Raw genomic sequence first — 20667 nt, 5'->3', positions numbered from 1 at the left:
AAACTGACCAGATCTGGTTTAGGGCCAATCCCTAGTTAACTCATGTCCACTTCACATTCCAGTCTGGCTCTTAACAGTCCTCAGCTCCACCTGTATCAACCACTGATATATGGCCTGCTATAAAACAAAGCTGCAGTGAGAACTATGTGGATTACCTGGTATATAGTCACTATGTGCTGTAATATCACTGTATAGACCAGCTAATGACCACTGCTGGGGTCTACTTATACTGCCCTTTGTTTTCTGAGGGACTGGTGTGGGATTCTAACACTTGTAGAAGGTGGAGATTTCATAGTTATAAAGCATGTTTGAGCACAGGTGTGTTAAATCAATCTGTAGATTGCTCTGATGGTGATTGTTGTATCAATACATGTTTTATGATGATTTATGAAGATCTGGACTGGGTGTGCTATGACTACAGACATATATTCCATATATTCCATAACTTATGAACAGCATGGAGATAATGGAGTTTTCTATTTACCTGCTCCCCCCCTCCACCCCCGTTACATTCCTGCATGCTATGGTGTCAGATCTATACTGTTATACAGTTGGTTGTATTTTTTTGTCATCTCTTTTAAGTGCCTTTATTTCTTGAATATTATCAAAAATGAAACAAAATTTAAAGTTTTGAACACAAAATATGTACAAGGGAGGGCATGTCAGACTTGTGAACCCACTATTCTCTCACTTGCTTGTAAACTCACTTATGCACACACATACATTTACGCGCACGCACACACACACACACACACACACATCCATAACTCTCCTCAGACATCATATATATGAATAAGTTATAATATATGAATAAGATGGATACAGAAGACAGGTGCCATATCTTACCCTGTCTCACTCGCTCTCTCAAGCACACACACACTTACATGTGGGCACACGCACACTTGCATGTACACCTCTCCTCTGACATCAGGTATATGACTAAGTTATGATACATGAAGAGGACAGATCTAGAAGACAGATGCCCTTTCTGACCCTGTCCTAAGAACACTGCTATCCACAAATCACCAGCTCATCTCCATTACTCTTATCTCTTCCCCAACCCTTGCATGCAACTCCATAAACTGCTGAATAGTTCTCAAATCTGCTGAAGGAGACGACGTGATGGGATGTTGATGTTAATAAAATGATGATGAAGATAGCCCATGCTGGTCCTAGACAACGGAAATATGCCAACAATGCAAAAGAATGATCAGTAATAGTTGTATAACATACAGCAAAACTGTACAGCATTGACACTGTATAGACAATGGAAATATGCCAACAATGCAAAAGAATGATCAGTAATAGTTGTATAACATACAGCAAAACTGTACAGCATTGACACTGTATAGACAATGGAAATATGCCAACAATGCAAAAGAATGATCAGTAATAGTTGTATAACATACAGCAAAACTGTACAGCATTGACACTGTATAGACAATGGAAATATGCCAACAATGCAACAAAATGATCAGTAATAGTTGTATAACATACAGCAAAACTGTACAGCATTGACACTGTATAGACAATGGAAATATGCCAACAATGCAAAAGAATGATCAGTAATAGTTGTATAACATACAGCAAAACTGTACAGCATTGACACTGTATAGACAATGGAAATATGCCAACAATGCAAAAGAATGATCAGTAATTGTTGTATAACATACAGTGACACTGTATAGCTTTGTATTCCCTGACCCTTTAATAATGGTACTAGTAGAATATTTTACAAATACTCCATTGACAATAGTGGTTTTGACAATCCTCGCCACTGTAGGCTAAAATACAAAACCTTTACTGTTATTTAGCTTTGTATATTTACACAAAACAGTAAACACTGCACACAATATATATACACAGTAGTAATAGTGACCACATGGCCTTCAACTACCCCCCATTAGTGACCAGCTAAAGAACACCTGTCTCTTTTGATCCAACCAGGAAAAAAAGATGGACATTTAATGGGCATGACCTCTCTACCTGACTCTCCCTCCACGCTGCACATCACACATCTCACTGCCTCCAAACACAGCTAACACTGAGGTGGAGTGAGGAGCAAAGAAGAAGTTGTACCCGCTGAGCCTCTACCTTTTTATCTCTACTCAGGTGGAGGGAACACTTTAACTCGGACAATTACCGACCTTGAGTAGAAATGAAAAAGAAAAACAGATCAGAATGAAATGAGATGAAAATGAAAGCAACCTGCCCACTGGAGTCTGGGAAAATGGACTTGTCCTTGAAGATAGTTTAAAAAAAAAAATGGTGGGGAAAAAATAAAGTAATTGCAGGCAGCTAGAAGTCCAAAATATTTCCAAAGTTCTCAAAATAATTTGGAAAGATCCCAGACTAGAGAGCTTCTATGACAGGGAACTTGAAGAGCTGTGCTCCATAAAATCAATACATTCCCCATTACATAACCAGTCTGACTTGTCTTTATAAATTCAACTTGTTTTTAAAAATACACAAAAACATCAATACAAGAATTTCCAGTCGTCTGATCCCCAATGCTATTTATTTGTCAGACCCAATAGTTCACCTGTCTACAAAGAGTTGACAATTGGCCTATTTATCTTTTTCTGCCTCACTAAGTTGGTTTCTGTAGCTATGGATTAGGACGGGTATCCTGCAGATCATGAGTTGATCTCACTGCAGACAGTATTTTCTGCACAAAAAGTTAACGAAACCAAAACTTACGGACAGTGTTAAGTATCATTCTATGAAACAAAAATTGCATTAAAATGCTTCCAAACATGGCAACCAATGAAACTTCAGTCACTCAGTTTATGGAGTTCAGAACCATGGTTTAATCTAAACAACATCTCAACCTAAACAACGTCACAACAGAAACGATGACACACAACAGAGATCTGCTCCAGGGGTCGGACGAAGAACCAAAACTATGATATTATAACACTAGGGGGCGGCACCAGATCCTGCTCCCATGTGACCCCGCAACTTAATGCCACTTTTCAACTCCAGTCAAGACACATTCCTCTATGGTGACTTGACTTTTTTGTGAGGGAGTTTAAACCAACTTTAAGAGTATTAGTTTTATGTGTCAACGTGAACTTACACAGCAGATTCTGTAGTAGATATATATACACATTCTTGCACATGGACATATACACATTCTTGCTCTTCACCTTTTCTACAACACTGTTCAGATTAACCCTTACACAGATACTTTTATCAAAAGATTTATATTTTACCGTTGAAGTACAAAACATTCAGCTTCATGTTAGAGTGCAATAAAATTAAAAGAACTGTATAAATTCTATGTTAAAAGTTAGTTAAAGAGGAGGGAGGGGTCCCCCCTGGATCCCCTGGAGCTTTCTTTTGAAGTTTATCTTTATAACACAGACCAGTATACCACATCAAAGCCATCATAACACCTCTCCGTCTCCTGACCTCTTCCTCATTAAACATGAGTACACCTTGAATAGGGAAGTCTCTGTCATTACTCTCTATATACCTGGTGTCACTACAGTCGCAGTTCTAGCCAGGTTGTGACTTCCTAACTTAGTGTCACCAGGGGGAGGTCTAACTGCACCCTGAACAATAACTCTACAGTCGCAGTTCTAGCCAGGTTGTGACTGCCTACCTTAGATATATTTATAAGTAGACGGTGTGAGTATGGACTGCAAGTGACCATAGAAAGCCCTGTGATGCTATAGTTTTCATGAGAGCAGTATGCTGTAAACTTGGTTCATTATGCCAGTAAGGAATGACCAGCTACTGTGTTAGGGCATAGTCAATTTGGTCATCAAAAACTGATAGAATATGATGCCTGACTGGAAAGATAGCATATTATCACCCTGCTAATTGTACTCATTTCATTTTTTTAAAAATAATTTCCCTCTCAAATTATGCCAGGTGTCATCCTGTAGGCACTGACATGACAGAAATTATATTTGTCAGAGAACTTTGATGTTCATGACTTTGAGGCCATCACTTTATTACAGCCAAGCAGTCAAAACATACATTTACTTATGGTAAATGGTGACATATTCCCAGTTTACTGATCTGGTAGACTTTTTGAAGCACAACTTAATAATCACTAGTACTGAAATTCCTCTATTATCAGAGGTACAGATATTGTGTAAGACTGAGAGGAGGGAGCCAAGATTACAACTCTGACCTTTCAATAAGTAAGCTTTTATTGGCAGTAACATGAGAAATCTCTTCTGTATTATGCCCGTATAACTTGACACAAAAGTGCATTTTTATCATACTAGGTTTCCTCTGTAGCTCAACTCATGCAACATATTGCCATTTCCGAACCCTGATAAACATTTCATTATTACTGACATTAGAAAAAAAGAGGATAGAATAACTTAGAAATGATGAAATGAGGCTGAGCAAACATGTCGATTGCAATCATGTTACCTACAACAAATTGTTCAGATTCTGTTACTGCAGTTATGCCAGCTTAGATCATAGCTGAAACCCATGGGGTCTTAAAACACTGAAAATCAATATGTATGTACAGCCAAGACAGCACGCCTGCTGCAAACTCACTCTCTCTCTTACCTGTTAAACACATTATGGTCTTTTTCTTGCTAACTTTTTTCATAAATCATCAACAATCATTTCTTCTTTTTTTTCAGATATGAAAATCCAAACTTAAAGGTCGGCTCTTCTAAAGAATTACAAAAGAGAAATGCTATTTCCTTCTCGTAATGAATTCCATTCAGTCCAGCTTTGATTTTATCACCCAGATTTTGTCTAAAAAAGTGAGCTTTAATGGATGGAGACCTTTGACCAATGGCTATTGCTTTACAAAGGTGGGGAACAAAGGACTTCCTGTCCCCCATTACCAGGGTAAAGTGCTGGATGTTTTTGTAAATAAAACGGTCAATGAAGGAATGTTTTTCTTCCGCCAGGTATCGGGTCCACCATCTTGGTAAAGGTCAATGTAGACGTCTGGCTATTTCCCTTTTCTAGCTCGTCCAGTCAGTTTTGGCCTTCATGCTTGAAGAACGAAAGCATGCCCCCTGACAGAGGAGACCAGTGATCAAATAATACTACTATAACATTTAGTGGAGTGTTTTTTTTCTTCTAGAGGATCACCCTGTTTCAAAGTTAGACCAAACACAAAGCATGGTCATATGGCAGACTGGACAACATAAAGAATACAAATTGGTTGCAATAGGCAACAGGAAGTGGGGTAGTGTATCTTATCAGTGAAGGAAAATGGTGCCTAGCACCTTCTGTTAAAATACAGGGTGACAGTTTGAAAGTGGCAAGTTCAAAACAATTAAACTTCACAGCTTGCTTCAAATCTGACATATTTCATCCCCAACAGAAAGTTTTATTGTTGCACATATATTTCAAGCCGAGAGTAATTTAAGAGGTGTGTTTTCATTTTACAAAAACAACTGTTTGGGTAAAAAAAACTCTGTGTCAAAATAACTGAGGCTGCCACATGCTCCGCGTCACACAGCACACTAGTGGAAAACCTGGCAAACTTTGGGAACATCTACAATCCGAGATCTTTAAATACCATCTTTTCTACTTTTTTATAAAGTGCCCTTAAGTTCAAATAACTGAGCTTGTCGCATGCTTCCCGTCACAGCTCACACAGAAAGTACTAAGGTCGCAGACAAGTAAGGTAGCATTCAGTTCGGTTTTAACTAAAATTGTTCTTAAGCTTAGTTCAAGAAGTAGACAGACTAATTACAAATTCATGGCTATCAGCCAGATAGACTGTGTGACTCTGCCATTAACATGGCCACCCCTTCATAATGCTGACTCTTCAACATAAGGATAATTTAACTAGAAGGGTGTGACTGCATCATATGCTTCTGGGGCTGGTCTAAAAACAGACTTCATCAAAATTATGCAGGATGTTACTTAAAACCAGTTTTTTCAATTCAGTCACACATAAATACAAAGTAGGACCTGGAGTCTATATTTTGGTTTTAAAATTCATTCACATGTAAATTAATCCTGGGACCTTGAGTCTCCATTTTTCTATCAGTGTGTACATGTTAGTAGTCACGCTGTAAGTGCGAGAATGTTTATGGAAGTGACAAGAGAAAGTAAACTGGGTTTAAGGTGCTCCTTCATTTCTACCAAGTGCGTCACACAGCAGAGAGCAAAGTATCCTTTACCGCGGAACACTCATAGGTCCACAGTTCACTCTCCGCTCTGCCAAATACCATTCTGAACATGAATTTCGGAAAAAGCTTTGAATTAATTTTGGAAAAATAAATTTCCAGTTTCAATTTAAACATTTCCAGAAACTTGTACCGTCAAAATGCATGGCAATCTTTTACTACATAGGGATTAAACAAAAGATTTTTTTCTTTTGAAAAAAATTGTATACTTTGCCCACATTTATCAAAGTGAAACTTCCTTCCAGAGCACAACTCCCCTTTCAAAATAAAACACAAATTCCATAAATTAGAGACAAAAGTCTCATATTTAGCACCAAATTTCAAATAAACAATTAACCTTTAGATACAACCACCACCTGCTTTGAAGTGAACAGCATTAACAAGGGATACAATGTGAAAAACAAAAATCAATTAATTCAGCCTTAGCGATCAGAATAATGTTCCGAGGAAAGAAAGTGGCAGTGCAAGGCTATCAATTTCACCGTCTGAACATAATAATGATACATAACATTACAACAAAGAGCATCAACTGCACCAACTTCACTTTCCCTTTATCAATCCTCCCCAATATTCCTGCTAACAACGGTATCAGACTGTAATTGAGTTGATCCCTTTAATTAAGGTAAGGAAGTCTGTCTACCCAGGTCCCCATGGCAACAGACCGTTACATAACATGACAAGCCAATTACTACCTGTCTATGAGTGTCATGTCTTTAATGAAGCTGTTAGCGGAAGCCAGGCTGGATATTCAGAACCACCATAAAGAGAGTGAACGAGATCTAAGGCACTCGAAACATCACTTTTCTTCATTGCCAGTGTTTTAGCTTCAAAAAGAAGTTTGATGTACTGAGAGTAATGTGACCTATGATGTCTTGTATATGTGGCAGAGAAAGTTTAATGCATATCAAATGGAAAAAAAAACTTGTAATCTATTTTAAAGGAAATTCTAGTATGCTGTAAAATACAACTTTTTGATAGCAATCCAATATAAATATGTACATCATTTACACCAAAGGCATGTGAAATCTTCAACTACCTATTCCCTGTCATCTTATCAGCCAGTATCTAATCTCTACCACATATTTCAGCTTCCTGGAGTACTGTTCTGTTGTGGCTTATCAGTGAATGGTTTCTGTGGGTTTTTATTTCGTCAGTGCTTCCCAAAGTTCCTAGACTGGCTAATCAGAGTAGCCTATACCCAATATGTCAAGCAGTGATATTCACATGTGGGTTGCCTTCCCCTTCCAGACATAAAACACTCTGAAGTTTGACTTTGATGAGAGATGAAATAAACCAACATAAAAGAGAACAGCAGGGATTAATCTTCTGAAACAGTCAATATGCATGAAATATATAACACCGCTTCAAAATTTACTCATGCTGGAGTATAATTACTCGCAATTTGTTGGAACAGTCAATACACACAGAATATGAAATGGTTTTAAAATTTGCTCAAGCTGGAACCTAATTGGCTTGTGTAAACATGGAGTGATTTTGAAGTCGTGTATTATGAGGAAGAGATTCTTGACAGTGCCCCATGTTGCTCCTTTCTTCCTGTCTGGCCACCATTACTAGTGCCATTTACCAGACATCTGCATTCTCAGGTGTAAATATTTTTGCTGTTACTTTTTATCAACTAGGTAATCATGGTATAACACAAGCATGTGCGTGTACACACGTGCACAAGTACACATTTATGTGACAATAAAATGAAGAAACGAGGTTGACAAGACACTAACCCAAGGCCAGGTAGTTTACACAAATGTCTAGAAAGTATTTAAACAATGGAGAGCCAGAGTATACTCCTTTGTCTACAACCTTGTGACATTCTAAACAGCCCTGCACTGCATACTAACAAAGACAATCCCAGCAGAGACACTTAATACCACAGACACTAATACCGGGACAGATTCCAAGCTAAGGATGTGCAAACAGTCAGAGGACAGGTTTCACACTCGTCATAATTCCTTTTCAACAGAGTATTTACGCAAAACACTCCAAAGAGAAGAAAACAGCTTGCACCCACAGGTACCACTTCATCAGAGGAAGGTTGACAGTCAAACACTTTTCACTTCAAACTCTCAACATCTGTGTACTTTCATATTGTCATAGATAAGAATGTCCCAGGGCAGGCACATGTAAAACATGAAAACATCTGAATAAAATGCAAATGCTTTAGAAATAACAGACCAAGACAAGTTGATTGCATTAATCCTGCAGAACCCTACATAAAACTCCACACGAGGTCTCCACTTAACAAGCTATCGTCTAGGTGGCATAACTTCATTAGCCCATAAGCTCCCCTCTCTAAATCAGCCAGTGTTATTGGCACCCAATTCTCTCTACCTGGGCAGGTAACAATACAGGTGTGCCAGGCTAATCAGCTCATCTACTGGCACCAAGACTGACATGGGGAAACAAAAACAAACCACAGGTCATGACTCCTTAATGTTCAGTCATTTGGTGTTAAATACGGATAATTACTGTGTATAACTAGAGAAAACTGATAGCAGGACATGGCCAAAATATTGCCACCCCTGACATACAGGTGGGGTAATTAGTATGATGACCTAGCCAGGTGGGGTAATTAATGTGATGACCTTGCAAGTCCACCCTGAACCTTTCTGTATCATTGTATATCTGTAGAAGTGAAGGTCAGTCTCACATAAAACATAGTGATGCTCAGCTTTCTCATAACCTCTTTTCAGAATGAAGAAAATAAAAATATATTCATAGAAAAAAGGGCTACAAACCCTTCTTACATTTGATTTTTTTATTAGAGCTCACTAAGATAAGGGGAAAATTTAGATTACAAATGGCCCCCAGCAATTGTTTCATAACTTGACATCATCTATCCTCCGCTGAAAATATCTTGTCAAGTTGTCAGGTAAAGAAATCTTCTCTCTGGCAGAGAGACAGTACCTGTAGTACAGGTGGTATAGTAGAGACAGTACCTGTAGTACAGGTGGTATAGTAGAGACAGTACCTGTAGTACAGGTGGTATAGTAGAGACAGTACCTGTAGTACAGGTGGTATAGTAGAGACAGTACCTGTAGTACAGGTGGTATAGTAGAGACAGTACCTGTAGTACAGGTGGTATAGTAGAGACAGTACCTGTAGTACAGGTGGTATAGTAGAGACAGTACCTGTAGTACAGGTGGTATAGTAGAGACAGTACCTGTAGTACAGGTGGTATAGTAGAGACAGTACCTGTAGTACAGGTGGTATAGTAGAGACAGTACCTGTAGTACTGGTGGGCAAACAAACTGGCATGTCACAGCACATCAACAACATGCCAGTACACCCTTATTAAACTGACAGGAGAATCTTACCATGTTTCTTACGGCAAAACACAGGTCACCTTGTAAAGTAGGTTATAAACCAGTTTAATGTAATCCAGTATTATGGTACATTATACGGAAGGAATAAGAGTTATGAAGCCCTATTATTTATTACAACATAAACTTTTTTTATAAATCATCTAATCAAACTAGATATAACTATGCACTGTAACTGTAAATGCTTTCTGGGCACAATTTAAATTACTAGTAATAGATTTCCAGTAAAGCCACCAAGAAGTCAAAAAGTTTCCATGTGCTATTTGATAATCTTTGACACAGGATCCAGCAAGGGAGATTCCAGTGGAGCCATCTTGAAAAGTTCAGGCTGAGGTGACGAAATCAATCTCGGAATCCTTTCACAGAATCACAAAACCTGGTGTCTGCTTCCATTTATCAGCCTAGACCACCTTTCAGACTGCCTATATCTCATGAATATGATTTCCTAACAACATGACAGCTCACTGAACCTTACAGCCATGTTTGTAGGATGACACCCACAAATGAAAAGAGCTTCTCTAAAAACCAATAAACTAAGTCAAAGACAATTTCTCCCAAGTGCACAAAAAAGTGAAAAGGATAATGGTAAAGTTACAAGGCCACAGCACACATGCTGCTTGGTGCAAAGTTTTCATCTTCAAACTTCGCTGATCAGGACATCTCTATTGAATATCGAGTTGCTAATAAAACATTCCAAACATTGAGACTACCCTGATGTCGGTTTGAGCTGGAAATAAACAGGGTGACACTGGAAAATATACTCTATTTCTCTTCATCTCGTTAAAGTTTCTTTGTGAAAGGCACAGACAGACACACCTAACACTGTGCCAATCAAAAAAATCATAAACAAAAGAAATGACCTCAGCTGTCATCAGACATGCCTTATCTTGATGTAAGGTGGCTTCCAAAATAGAGAATTACAAAAACAATTGTGATCTCGCGTACACAAAAAATTTGAGACCGAACCCATGCACATCTCCTCTCTGGTCATCCCGCTTCTTAAGTGACTCTTAAGTGATTTTGAATTTTCACCTCAAAATGTCCCAGTAATCGCATGCTGTGATACCAGGATATCAAATTTACTGGCTTAGTGGAAGATATGAGTTTAGAAAAAGATTTTAAGCCGCTCTGAAGCAACTGAGCTCCTTACCTCAAAAGACCTGGAGAGGACGTGATATAAACAATAAATATGATAGATGAACTCCTATGACCTGATAAGAGACACGTTGAACTACCTGTTATGGTTCAGCTTTCTGTTTCCTAAAATATTTCTTTAATGGTGAAAGAGGATGCCAATATCAAGACAATGACAAGTTTACAACCAGAAAAGGATCACTTTGTAAAAAGTCCTTTTCAGATTTGGATTGAACTCTTTTTCATCCAATATAACTATTTTCCCTGCTTTCAAAATCACTGAATCATTTCCCAAAATTCTATGCTCCCAGATGTCTTGAACAGTTTCAGGTTTTTGCTGTCTATTTGTTATCACAAGGACATCTAGGCTATGAGGTAGGTTGTCCGTATTTCACAGAAGATTGACTGTGGACAATCTTCATCAAATACTTTGTTAGTATCAATGAAAACTTGAAGAAGTATCCATCTCAATGGGGCAAGGGTCATTTTTGTGGACATTGTTTATGAAGCATTCAAATTGCATTGTTATTCCTTTCCTATGTAAACATGTATATGGACTGGGTTTTCATAGTTGCGATCGTAACATAAATTATCCTGCTGACCCCGAGATAATGGGGCATTCTCTACAACAACTACCAAACTATTTCTGGTTTTCTTTCAAACTCGTAGCTGTTATGATCCCAATAGTCATTGAGATAATCGTAAATATGTACATTAAATATGGAGATTGACTGCCTGTAAAAGAAAACAAAATTTTTACAAAGATAAATATTTGCACAAAAAATTGTGTAATTGAGACAGAGTAAAAAGTATGCATTTTTCTTTGACCTTGTTTTAAAACTTCTGACATGCATCACAAAGATCAACCGCTCAAGTTTCTGGGTTAATTTAACGATTCTGACGATAAAATTACATTATAAATTGCGGCCATAATCCAAGACCTGACAAGTATGACCCGTACTTATCAAATCTGTTGATCCCTCAATACAATATTATTGCTGTATACAAAAGCCATTTCTATCGCCAGCCTTCATATTTATTATCAGACCCAATAATTTATAGAACAAAACCAGTAAGAACTTGCCACAACAAGTTAGCTCTAATCCTGTGTTTGTTTGCCATGTGTGTGTGCAATTTCAGAACATTTGGAATGAAATTCTCCGTCTAATTGTTACCATACACAGATTGCTTTGGTCTTTCTACCTACTGATTTGATTTATTTGAGAATTTAACAGCAAATGTGTACCAACGTCATACTTCACACTATTTCCCCTCCAGTTGTCTTTCATCCTTGTCTGTAGCGGCAGTTTTCACTTAGACAACACCTGGGACTAACAAGAAATGTGTTGCCAAGTTTTCTTTCATAAAAAAAAAATGTCTATCTACAATTTCCAGTAATGCGGTAACAGGATGCAGACACCACTTTACAACAATTATGTTCACTAGAAAATGAAAAAGAAATTACCAGTTCTGACATTTACCCATCTTTCTCCTACACTAAAACATGGACAAACACTGATCTCACTTCCTAGTATTTTACAAACTTTGCTGTATTAAGAAAACTCTTTGCACCTTGCTTAGGGAATTTAATATGTACAGTTAACTGTGTTTTTGCCCCCAAGTTGTTCACTTTCCCTTCTCAAAATAAACTTTTCTTAGATGGTTGCTTTAATCCAGTAAAACACAATCTGTGGTTTCAGGAGTTATAATCATATCCAAGCCACTTTCAAGGTTCTTTTTTAAGTTTAAACATTTATTTAAAGTGAGTGTTTGGCACAGTCAGAAGTACTAAACTTAAAGTATTTTGACATTCCTGAATCTCAAGAAGGTATCATTTTTGAAGTTGGAATACCAAAGAGAAGAATGCTGTACTTAGTGAAAACAGATTTATTTTTCATCTTAAAATAACCAGGTCACAGTGGGAGATATGGGCTATCCTACCAAACAGTACTCTAGGACTTGGAATAAAAGCACTGACAAGAAATGTTCAACAAAGTTTTTTTGTAAGCCCCTATTATTATTATTTCAAGATTAACTTTAAAAAACAATTCTAAACTGTATGTAATAAAGCCTTCTTGACCAATCTTTGAATCCTATTTTAATGGAATAAAATTCAACACCAACGCTTCACATTTGTAATAAGTATCCATGTTCTTTCTTTATTTTAGATGAAAAGAAAATTGATGTTTAAAATTGTGTATTTCTCATTGGTATATTGCTGATTAACCCAAAGTTCACTTTACTTCTGCACAAAACTTGCTTTAGAAGTACGTCTTATATAAAAAAAAGCAAGGTGAAAGCAAGGCTGTGGATGCACACCTTTTATTCACCAAGCTCACCTTTTTATATACAAAAAAATGCACTAGTCCACTCATTTCACGACCATAAAATACCAATCCCCAAGATCAAGTTCACAGTTTAAACTAAAGTGGTGAACTTTTACCACTTCAAAATTCACAGTTTATTGTTCTCAGAATAAAGCTTTAATTACCATTAAAATACTTCACACTTTATTTTACACTCGAGATTAAGAAGTGTAGGCCATTTATTGCATGCGCTATGCTTGCAGAGCTACTGTTTAATTTGCCCCCTGTTATGTCTTCAAATAAACGAGAAAGTTAAAAACCGCTAATGTTGGCATCTAGCCATTTAGACTTCGATGGGGCTGTGGTTCTTTTTCCAATTATGCTAAATTCTCTTTAAGAATCACTTGGGGGAATACACAACGTGAAAGAAAATTTGAAAAAAAATTAAGGTTAAAAAAAGGTAGCGGTTAACACTGATGTCAGATGTCTGCAGCTTTGCAAATACTGCTTAACGGAGTCGAAATCTTGTAGCTTGACAATCTACAACTACTTTAACTGTGCTCTTTTAAATCTTTCAGCAAATACAAAAGACGGTAGGTGAAAACTAACCTCATGACGCCATAGCAAAGTCTTTGAAAGCTCAAGTCTTTTTTATGTTGAAATTGTTTGAACAAAAGTGTGCACACCGCGGCGTGAAATAACTACCCCCATTGTGGCCGTTCCAAAGGTAGTCTAACCCTGGTTTACTTTCCATTGAAATTGGACTTAACTCTGAAGCTGAACAAGGTGGGCTGATACACCTCTAGTTTGGCCTCACTTTGCTCTGTTCACTGAGGTCCTCTGGCCCATACCTAACTCAGTACTCAATATACCCAGAGGTGACATTAGGAAAACATGGGAGGTTTCTGCACAGATAGCAATCACTCCAGTCACTATACTATTAGGGGCAAACTGACTGGAACCTGCATGAAAAAACAACATACACAGAACGCTGACTTCATTTCTGATCAGCTTGTCAACCTTGATCTGTAGAAGACCTTGCAGACATGTCAGGCCTCGGAGAGCGCCCCTACACTCAGTCCTACCAAACAGTGTGGTCCTGGTGCCTGACACAGACCAGGTTGCCTCTAAAAAACATAGCTGTCCCTTTCTTCTTCAGACCAGTCTGTCAAGTTCAAGTGGTCAAGTTTGGACTTTCCTGTCCACTGGCTTTACTTAAAACTCTGGAATGATTTCAGCTTCAGTTGCATGTCTTTTGGGGTCAAGATGTCCCAACCAATTACGGGATCAACCAAACAATTGGTGTTTCTGATGGTTTATCAATCAGAAACAAAGCCAAACAATTCTAAGAAAAGTAGTGTACTCCAAAGTACAGCTTCAATGCAGAGATTCTTTCCAATTTCTCAAATGGTTTGTATTTGGCATCAATCACAAAAGCTTTCACTATTCAATTTTTCATATTGCTGCCATTGCAACATGAGAACTGAAAACATGCTACGAAATTTATCAGCCAATGGGTGGATTTCACTGAAAGCGCTAAAGTTGATGTGACATGTAATTTGATGTAGTACTACATTTTATTTCTGTTAGATGCTGGAAGACATATCACAAAAATATCCAAGGTGCACCTGTATGAAACAAAAATTCCATTTTGATTGAGCTCTGATTAGCTCTTTATGGTGAAATTTCCACAGATGCCAGGTAAGACTGTCTAATTCTATTTTGACAGTTATTACCTCTAATTTCTCTTCTCCCTGCTGTTCCAATGGCTACACTCTCTGTATTACAACACGACATCAGCAGTAAATAATTCATTCTATAATACTCATTGATTGCAACTCGGCTCAAGGGTTCTTAGTTATGATTTGCAATTGTTGACATTTTATAAATAATCCATGCATAGTTCTGTTCTTGTGTACTGGTGGAATGCAGGACGCAGCTTGTTTTATAAACCAACAGAAAATTATTGGTGATTTAATTTGTCATTCTTTATCAGTTAAATTATTTCAGTTATGACAGTTTGTTGAGAATATGAGGAAAATATGACTAAATACTTAAGGAACAAAATTCTACTTTTACTTAAAATTTTGTAATGAGATCAGAGAAGGCCATTAAAACGTCAAATTGTTTTCTTCTGAAATACAAACAGAAAGCAGAAATCTAACCCAATTCCATAAAATTGCAACTGAAAAAAAAAAAAAAAAAAAAACTCAATTTCTGCGTTGAACTGTTATAATTTCCAGGCCACCAGTTAAGGCGCAGGCACTGTTAACAGCTGTAGTCTACGTGTCAGAGCCAAAGTCCTCCTTCGAACCTACAACCACGTACATTCCACTTGATGCAGTGTACGAGATACGCATGCTATGTCACTTTAACCCCCCGGTTTATTTGCACTCTATAATCCTCTGTCTAATTTATGAAGTCTATCGTACCTTCTTACCAGCAGGCCCCATTGTTTGGTTAACTTCACTATGCTGACTATCAAGGATTGAAATAAGAGGCAATTCTTTAATAATAATAGTGTTAATCAAATTGAGAAGCCTGGAGCTTCTACAATTTTGCCTAAAATTGGCTCTCACTTCTGTGTTAAAAAGAAAAGCATAGTACAAAGTCCACAAATCAGATAGAAACTGCTTGCTGGACACTTGTTGCATTTTGATAAGTTACACATCAAACTTTGAGACAGAAAAAATTTGCAAATGAGCAATTTTAGACACAATATTTCTACATCTATAACATTACATAGAGCAAATGTACATAATATAGTTAAGAGTATCGATCTAAGAAGATAAATAAATGCAGGAGGCCTGCCCAAATTATTGATTATCCCAGAGGTGTGTGGCCGGGCATTAATTACCTCAGGTGACAGTTCTACGACTATATTGACTGATTACAGGTAAGATAACAGCGCAGACTCCAGTATGACTAGCTGGGCTAGACTAGGTATGCTGTAAATCTGGTGAAATCAACCAGAAATCATGTCTCCTGTTAACTGAACAGCGACACATATGATAATTTACCATGTCACTTGATCAGCAAGACAGTTTGCTCTTGTCGAGGTTAAATAATCAGAATTTTTTTTCTTTTTTATCTTAGACCAAATAAGATGTAAATTTATACTAGTATTTATATGTAGAACATAGCTTGGAGACTCATCCTTCTCAGCACACAGTAAACCTGTGTTGACAACCCATTCAGGTGATATTGGGGGAGGGGTTGAAACTTGCAGTGCTGCTATTTCTTTGGTCGACTTATGTGTACCATAAACTGGGAGCGTATTTCTAAAGACAAGAAGTCCTGACTCAGCTTCCATAGCTAACCAGACTGCCGTGAGTAAACACATTTAAACGGACACAAAGGGGAGGAATTTGTGCATGTTTGTATAATATACCGTCACCCCCCCTTGCTAAACACTGCGTGCGCTTTGTGCTGCAATCGCAGGCAAACAATTGGAGCAATATGAAAAATAAACGCAACCTTAGAATAACAGTAAAAGTGGGCAGAATGTGGTAAAGACATGAAGTGCTTCCATTTCAAAGCATTATTTCTGTTGTAGCCTTCGGTGAGGGATGATCGTTACTATACCAGGAATGCCTGGATGAACGTTCAATTATCCTCCCTAATTATACAGGGCCACCCAAGTCTTTTGTGTCATGGAGTTTAAAATCCCCACTTAACCAGCATCCATGCAGTATTCTAATTTATTGAAATGACCGTGATAGCAGTCAGTACCTGTACCCAGGTTGTGGGATTAAATTCATACAACTGAGTTGCGATATGGGGCTAAGAAGAGTCCTTTTTTCTCTTTCCCTTGGTACCACTATAGGCACATCTCATCTCTGAATTTTGTTCAGTTTAATACAAGTTTTACCAGTTAACAAACTTGAAATACAAACCATGATGACATTCACTTAAAATTCACTTTGTTTTTTTTTTTTTTTTTTTTTCAGAATTCAAATAAAAAAAAAACATTCTTCAGAACTTTTTGAAGTTGATTAAAGAGTCCCCATAGTCCATTTTTCATTAAATATCACCTCATTCTTTCTTACTGGAACTTTACAGCAATATCTTCATAGAGAGAAAAAAAATTCAATTTCTGACACATGTAACACAGCCAGAGGTCTGGAACTTTTTTGTTCCCAGCTCCAAAGAGACACAAAAGCTTTTGGCCCAGGATTAAGTTGGCTATCACAGAGCAGTTCTTTGTGTGTCTGTGCCTGAGCTAGTGCTACCTTTAGCAATGGAGGCTAATCAAATCACCTGGCGGCCTTGGCTGATGTCCGCCATACAAACCAGCCTGTCAAATGGATATTCACCTAGTAAGATTAATGATAGTTGTTATGGAATTCCTATCACTGATTGTTGTCAAGACTTTGTTCACCCCGTTGATGACCCATACCCCATAGAATGTGGAAAGCCAGCCAGACGAAAGGCAGTTTTTTTATTTGGTCATTATTGTCTACTGGACGCGTTGTATGAAATATATATATAAAATTCAGACTTTAGAATTGGTCATTAGAATTAGCCAAACAGGTGCTCCTTTATGCAGTACATATTTCTTCAAAGTCTAAATCATAAGTGCCCACTTTTATTACTGTAAGTTTACAACTAAACCCATTCTGTAAAGGCCCAGCTGGTGGAGTATTTATTCTCTTGAATACTTCATAATTATCCCCAATGCTTTCCACACTTAGTTCACCTTTGTTTAAATTTTGCCCCACTTTACTGGACATAATTCAATATCAACAATTATTTCTGGTCACTTAAACACTTGGTGGTTGGAGGAGAATAGGTACAAGCAGACTTTCTCTCTAATGAAATGGAAGAAAGATTACAGCCCAGTTTAACTTCAAGGAGCCAGTATAAGGCTTCGTTCACATGCAATGTCTATTTTCTAAATTCTATTTTCTATTTGCGGTATGTCTTATGATCACGGTCTGTGGCCTGAATATCCCGCAGCGTAATTACTGGCAGCGCGAGCCAGTTACTATAAGTTACTATAAGTAACTGGCTCGCGCTGCCAGTAATTACGCGGCGGGATATTTAGGGCACAGACCGTGATCATAAGATAGCGCGAATAGAAAATAGAATTTAGAAAATAGACATTGCATGTGAACGAAGCCTAATATGTACCTGGTCGCTATCTAGACAGGGGGCCTGCAGATTTCATCTCATGTGCAGTTAGAGTGACTAAGTTTTTCAACATAACTTCTATTGGAGGGTTGCATGTCTAAGGACATTAATAAAGAATGAAGAGGCGAAAAACAGGCCCACTCCTGTCATCCCTGTAAAATGGGTAATGGAATAAGGAGTTGAGTTGCCCCCTTGTGAAAGATCAATGGGTCTAGACTGTCCAAACCTGTCTCTTTCTCTCTCTTTAATACATCTTGGACACTGTCTTGGTGGAAAAACAAGACTTTTCATATGTTATACCAATAAAACCTACCAAAAAAGATCTACAGTTCAAATCTAACTTTCATGATGTAATCTCATTTGTAGTCCTCCTAAGAATATTCTACCATTTCCTCTCGTGTCATGACAAGATCCATCTACAATCCATAAGAACCTGGCTTTCCTCCGAATGACTATTTGTATTATGCTTAATGCTAAATACATTTAGTCAGGAAATTATAGATCTAAACAATGTTTAACTGGAGAAATCTGTTTATGCAGATATATCATTATGTTCAAATAGATAATTCAACAGGAACATTCACAACTTTGGGTCCCTTTATATTTTTTCTTTCTTTGAATCAAACCAAGTGCCTAAAAAAAGGCTGATATTTTCAAGACCCTGTCACAAAACCCAACATAGACATTGCAGTTTAAACATCCCTCATTTGTGTATATAAACTATCAGACTCTATGTATATTCCTGAAATAAAACGTGGGAGAAAAGTGTGATATTTAAAATTTGTTTAAAAACTACAATATGAAGTGGTGCACTTACGGTTAGTATACATGTCTGGGCAGCGGTATCCTCTGGGATGGAGACATTGTAAAAACTCTGATCAAAGGCAGGCTGGTTGTCGTTGACATCGCGTATTGTAATAATCACAGTGGCAGTGGCAGAGAGAGGAGGAGAGCCAGAGTCCATCGCTTGGACCAACAACCGCGGCTGAGAATCCACTTCACAGTCGATAGGTTTACTGGTGGTGATCAGGCCAGACATGGTGTCTATTTGGAACCAATCTGAGTGAGAATCTGGCACATTTAATATACTGTACTGGATCAGGGCGTTGTCCCCCTCATCTTGGTCTGTGGCGTTCACCTGGATCACAAATGAACCCGCGGAAACAATCTCCTTGATATCAGCACGATATTCCCTCGCTGTGAACTGGGGAGCGTTGTCATTCACATCTTCCACTTGTAAATTAAATGTGATGTTGGCATTAAGAGGTGGTGTACCACTGTCCGTTGCTGTTATTGTCAGCATATGATAAGGTTGTATTTCCCGATCAGGTGGATTTTTTATGATTATCAAATACACTGTGTTGTCCCTAGTTGTCAACCCAAAATGACCCCCACCCCCCTTGAGTGTGACATTTATATTTGAGAAGACTCCTGAGCCATCTTTATCGCTAACAGTCACCCTGGCAACGATCTGACCAGGATTGGCCGCCTCGGATATCTTGGGAGTATTGTCGTTGGAGAAGAAAGTCAGGTTAATGCGCGGCTCATTGTCATTCACGTCGACCACCTGTATGGACACAATTGCACTTGTCTGTAAAGGTTGGCTTCCGTTGTCTTTAGCGACAACGATGAGCTCGTGTGCTCCTTTCCTCTCATAATCCAGTGGCTTATTTACATACACAATTCCTGTGTCTGGATTGATACGGAAAAATTCTTCTTGATCACTATTTATTCGATCTATATGGTACATAATATGGCCGTTTTCACCACTGTCCTGATCTGTGGCAAAAACCTGTAAAATACTTCCTCCAACAGTGGCGTTTTCCAAAATCTGTGCAGAATATCTGCTTGCATTGAATATGGGTTGATTATCATTGTCATCAATTATTGTCACATTTACTCTCATTTCTCCATATTTAGGTGGTGAGCCATTGTCATAAGCCCTGATGAACAAATCGTACTCACGGGTCTGCTCGTAATCCAGAACCCCAATTACTGTTAAATCTAAGTACAAAACATTGCCATTTTGCTTGGACACAAGTCCAAATGCAGAGTTTGTATTTCCACTGTGGATCTCGTATCTACTGACAGTGTTATCTCCCAGGTCAGGGTCGACAGCACTGCCGAGCACATGCTTGGTGTTAATTGGTGTCTTTTCTGGTAAGATTAAATGGACAACATCCACAGGAAACACAGGGTTGTGGTCATTAATGTCCAGTACACGAACCGTGACCTGCATGAGTAGACCAGAGGAGGACAGTACCACAGAGAAGCTATAGGAAGACTTTTCTTCTCTGTCCAACACTGCAGCTGTTGTAATATTCCCCGTGAAGGTATCAACATGTATTCTGTCATTGTATTCTGTCCCTTGCCAGACCACAAAAAGATAATTATTCCCTGTGTTTAGATCGCCAATAAAACTACCTATAGGTTGTTCTTCAGCAATAGAAAATTCAACATATCTTGCAGCTTGTGCCTTCGTTGGCAGAAATTGCATAGATAAAACGACCAAGAACAACAAGCAGCGTCTCTCCAAGCACCTGCACGTTGACTCCATGTTGACCAAGTATCGGCCAACTTTTACCTGTTTGATCCAAGTTTCAGGTGTTCTTAATTTCCGAAGTTCAGTCA

The 20667-nt window shown here is 38.1% G+C and overlaps 1 protein-coding gene across 1 annotated transcript in view; it reads right to left on the bottom strand.

Moving 5' to 3' along the window:
- The window catches only part of LOC106160888 (protein dachsous), a 51515-nt gene that overhangs the window by 30459 nt on the left and 389 nt on the right, over positions 1-20667 (bottom strand). The window contains exon 1 of the mRNA XM_013537662.2: positions 18854-20667. This exon is cut by the window's right edge and continues 389 nt beyond it. Within this exon, the coding sequence (XP_013393116.2) occupies positions 18854-20593 (1740 nt within the window). The 5' untranslated portion in view covers positions 20594-20667. The remainder of the gene's footprint in view (positions 1-18853) is intronic.

The sequence above is a fragment of the Lingula anatina genome, chromosome 3 (assembly GCF_051362555.1).
Source record: "Lingula anatina isolate TDL-2025a chromosome 3, LinAna3.0, whole genome shotgun sequence".
In the NCBI taxonomy this organism is placed as follows: Eukaryota; Metazoa; Brachiopoda; class Lingulata; order Lingulida; family Lingulidae; genus Lingula; species Lingula anatina.
The sequence above is the reverse complement of the archived record's forward strand: the minus strand, read 5'-3'. Positions and strand labels throughout refer to the sequence as shown.